The sequence below is a fragment of the Cynara cardunculus genome (assembly GCF_001531365.2).
Source record: "Cynara cardunculus var. scolymus isolate 2C chromosome LG 1, CcrdV1, whole genome shotgun sequence".
In the NCBI taxonomy this organism is placed as follows: domain Eukaryota; kingdom Viridiplantae; phylum Streptophyta; class Magnoliopsida; order Asterales; family Asteraceae; genus Cynara; species Cynara cardunculus.
In genome coordinates this window covers 16,523,754-16,527,881 of record NC_037528.1, presented here as the reverse complement: position 1 = coordinate 16,527,881, position 4,128 = coordinate 16,523,754, and the positions used below count along the sequence as shown (strand labels likewise).

Here is a 4,128-nt window from a genome sequence, read left to right as displayed (position 1 = left end):
AATGTTCCGATAGTTTTATTGTGCTTCTTGCAGAATTTATTCTCATCTTCTCTTATACTTATGTGTGTTTGGATGATTAATCTAGTTTCTTGCTTTAGGAAGTTTCTTTTCTTCTAATACAATTAAAAGAAAATAAGCGATGCATCTCCTAAATTGTAATCAAGAAAATAAAAGTTAATCGTTAAAAAATAAAAATAATCATCATATTTTACATTGATTGTAAGTTCATATCTCAACATACATGACAAATTTAGGATCTCTAGAGTTACGGAAAACTTCACATAATGGTACAAGCAGGATTTGGTTGTTCGTAAATAGTCATCATACAACCCATGCCCATTTGTTGACAAATAATACAATCGTATCTCATGTGGTTATCGTAAGGATGCATGTGAACTTTTTCCTCAGGTTTTTTTTCTGTTTGTTTCTTCTCTTCGGGTTTCTTTTCCTCTGGTTTCTTTGGAGGAGCGGGTGGAGGTCCTATTGTCACCACTTCCACGAATTTTCCTGCCTTTTTTGTTTGTAAAATTATCTCGTAAGGATCTGCATCTCCTGTTACAGTTACTGTTCCTTTGGCTCCATCAATTTCTATTTTATCTACACCTACAATCAACCAAAATTACACAAGGTATGAAAGTATTATATTCCACTTGTTAAAAATTAAGATAACAAACGATAAATGGAATGAAACAAGCAAATTGCATAAGGTTTAGTAGCAAATACATATAATTTATATACCTTGTACCTTCTTAGGTTCTCTAAAGTTATCATTTATTAATTAATTAAACCGTATACTGTTTGTGTGACTGTTTGAGCCATTGATTATTAAACAATTATTTGAACAAGGTTTTGTAAGAATGGAAATTTTAAATAAAAAAATTGCATATAACTTATTCTTTTACAACTTGTTCAAAATCATGTTACAAAAACACCAAATAAATCATTCACTTCAAAGAACTTCTGAAATGGGATGTACCTTGAAGACCAGAAACTGATCTCAGGATCTTCTTCTTGCATTTCTCGCATGATAATTGCACCTTCAATACCGTCTTTTGCACCATTTACCCTTCAACTCTCTCTCTCTCTCTCTCTCTCTCTCTCTCTATATATATATATATATATATAGTCGGCATGGACAAAGGTCGCATTGGGTTGTTCACCATCCCTTGTCACTATTTCAAAACCCAACTACATTAATTGGTGATAATCTTGTTTTATATTCGGTTCATGAAATCATTTTTGATTTGTTTCGTTTATATATTTATTATAACAGTTTGTTAATATGTTAATCAAACGATACATAAATATACATGAGAATCAAATTCAAGATCTGTATATAAATGTAATACAAATTTCAGCTATTTATAAACAACTCCCATTTGACTTTGTCTATGTCATATCATGCTATAGTTCTTTGTTTTCATGGATTTGCAGCTTTGGTTTCTCAAGAAAAATATATATTATTAATTAATAAATAAAAGCCTCCTAGCTTATTTATTTGATAAATAACTCATATCTTAACACACATACACATATACGTGTGTAGATTTAGGATCATGTGACTTGACATATTTTTGTGAGACCCATGAGACCATCTAAATAACATTGAACTTTCATAAAAATGAACTTTTATAGTGTTTCCGCTGTGAAAGTTCAATGTTTGTTGTAGTTTAATGATGTTTTGATGTGAATATTCAGTGTTATTTTGTGGTCTCATACAAACAAACTGGCCTCACAAAAAAACATGTATTATATATATGTATGTATATATATAATATAAATAGATAGATAGATAGGTTGGGCTCCGATAAGAATGGAAGTTGTGGTGAGAAACGTAAGAAAATATTTCCATCATTGAATCAATCTTAAATGAATGTCAACACTAATTAGGTGTAACGAGATGCACCGGATCGATTCCTTTCTAAAGATCAATTCATGGATGAACATAAAATTAAAAGTGATCAAGGGTTCAGACCTCTTCTTACATTTCTCATCATAATTTTTCTTCTCATACGATCCATTCATCTATAGCGGTATGTTGAGTTCTAGTGAGAATGAAAGTTATGATGAGAAAGATAAAAAATGATCTCCACATTTGGATCAATCCTAATTGAATATCAAAACTGATGAGGTGCACCGAGATTCACCTGATCAATTCCCGTATCAAGTAATATGAAATTTTGGTCTTAATTTGTTGGGCCCATATGTGATAAATAATGTATAAGGACTGGGCTCAAATAAGTTGTAACGGCCCAAGATATGCACAAATTTTATGGAAATTTCAACCTTGGACTAAAATGAAATATAAAGTCAAAGTAGAGGATCAATTATGTTCTGTGTTAAACATACAACGTTACAGCCACAGGGATCAAATCATGGGCGGACCTACCATGGTGGTTATGGTGGCACGTGCCACCGTATTATTTCTCCGTCGAATGGTAAAAAATTTAGGTTCGTGAAAGATGCAACCGTATTAATCTGTTGCGTGTCACCGTATGTATTTTGAAACTACAATGAGAACAAATTTTATTTGATAGAGTTGGTTTGCAAGGCTTTTGTTCCACTCCAGACCCAAATTCAAATCTTGTTAGTGTCATTTTCTTAGTCAAATAGTGCCACCGATTGAAAAAAATTTCTGTATATTTGTTTCTTATAGTCAACCGGTGCCACTGTTTGAAAATTTTTCCCTATAATTTTTTCTTATAGTCAAATGGTGCCACCGTTTGAAAAAAATTCTGGGTCCGTCCCTGGATCAAATATCAAAAATGGAGAACTGAAGGGACTTGTTTTGTCTAATTTACAAAAGAAAATCGGTACTTAAATGGAGAATTGCCGGTCGACACTGTCGAGGAGTGTAGAACACGAGTGGTCCCAAAACTCAAATCGAACCCGAACCGAAATGAGGTGTTTGTATAAAATCCGAATGTCTTGAATTCCTAAAATCCGAACACAGCTATTGAAGAAATATTTGGTTTTAGGTTAGGTATGGTTTCTGGTCACCCGCCTCATCCGAAAACTCGAAACATACATATGTATAGTTTAAAATATTTTATAAATATATTTATTTATCTAATTATCTTTAAAAAAATTAAATCTTAATTGTCCGTACTCTTTTCAAATTTGTAAATCTACCATCATTTCATCATTCTATCAATCGATTGAATAAATTTTCAAAATCGATTTGAAGTACATATGTTTTTTTTATGCATATAACTATACCCAAACCCGACCAACCCGAACCTGAAGCAATCTGAAATCTAAAATCCAAAATCGGAGATTGGTTTTCATATACAAAATTCGATTGGATTTTTGGTTTGTCCATCTAAACGCCACCTGATGTACACCCCTACTTGACACAGTCGATTTGAGGGGTAAAATCTGTGCATACTTTGCACTTGTAACGCACAAGTATGAAAGGTTGTAACTTGAGAATAATATAGTCAAAAATTTATGAAAAGGTTTATAACATATGCTTTAAGATGATTTCATCTCTAACTAAAATATATTTAAAAATTAATCCAAAATGATATTTTATCCACACGGGTGTCAACTTCGTCAAACCCAACTTGTACTATTAAAGTAATTAAAATATGCAAATCAATAAGTGTAGAAATTGAAACACCATAATATTACAAGCTTCAAATTCAGTTATAGTTTTTTTTAACACATGTCATGTTGTTGGAAAAATTATTTAAAAAAAGTATAAATATTTTTATTTGTTAAATTATAAAAAATGATGATATTTTATTAATTTATATAAGGAAAAAGTCTAAAAAAATCCAATGAACTTTAGTGTTTGGAATAATTAAATTTTTAGACATTTTTTTGGATCAAATAAGTTCTTGAACATTCCAAAATTTGTTAAATAACTTCTTAAACTTTCTAAAACCTGTTAGATACATTCTAATGACCTATACAACTGGTTAATGTGCTAAAATAATGGAAAAAGTCTGAAAAAAGCTAACGGACTTTTATAATTTGAACGATTAAGTTCTAAACATTTTTTAAACCAAAAAAGTATTTACATCTATAAAATAAAATAAAATAAATATACCAAAAAAAAATACTTACATTTATAAAAAGATACTTACATTTAAAAAATATTATTCATAAAATCTATTTTAATTA

General features: G+C 30.3%; 1 protein-coding gene across 1 annotated transcript; it reads right to left on the bottom strand.

The window, feature by feature from the left end:
* Positions 1 to 241: 241 nt before the first annotated feature.
* LOC112502756 (heavy metal-associated isoprenylated plant protein 43-like) lies at positions 242 to 1,067 on the bottom strand. The gene is made up of 2 exons (XM_025106753.1): positions 977 to 1,067; positions 242 to 603 (listed from the first exon to the last, which is right to left on the bottom strand). Exons 1-2 carry the CDS (start codon positions 1,059 to 1,061, stop codon positions 278 to 280), a joined length of 411 nt encoding a protein of 136 aa, XP_024962521.1. The 5' UTR covers positions 1,062 to 1,067; the 3' UTR covers positions 242 to 277.
* Positions 1,068 to 4,128: the final 3,061 nt, after the last annotated feature.

Bases quoted from the DNA above. Each gene is read 5' to 3' on its own strand.
- LOC112502756 (XM_025106753.1), bottom strand. From the start codon at position 1,061: ATGGTGCAAAAGACGGTATTGAAGGTGCAATTATCATGCGAGAAATGC. The intron at 604-976 runs GTACATCCCATT...GGTTGATTGTAG, and splicing joins ATCAGTTTCTGGTCTTCAAG to GTGTAGATAAAATAGAAATT.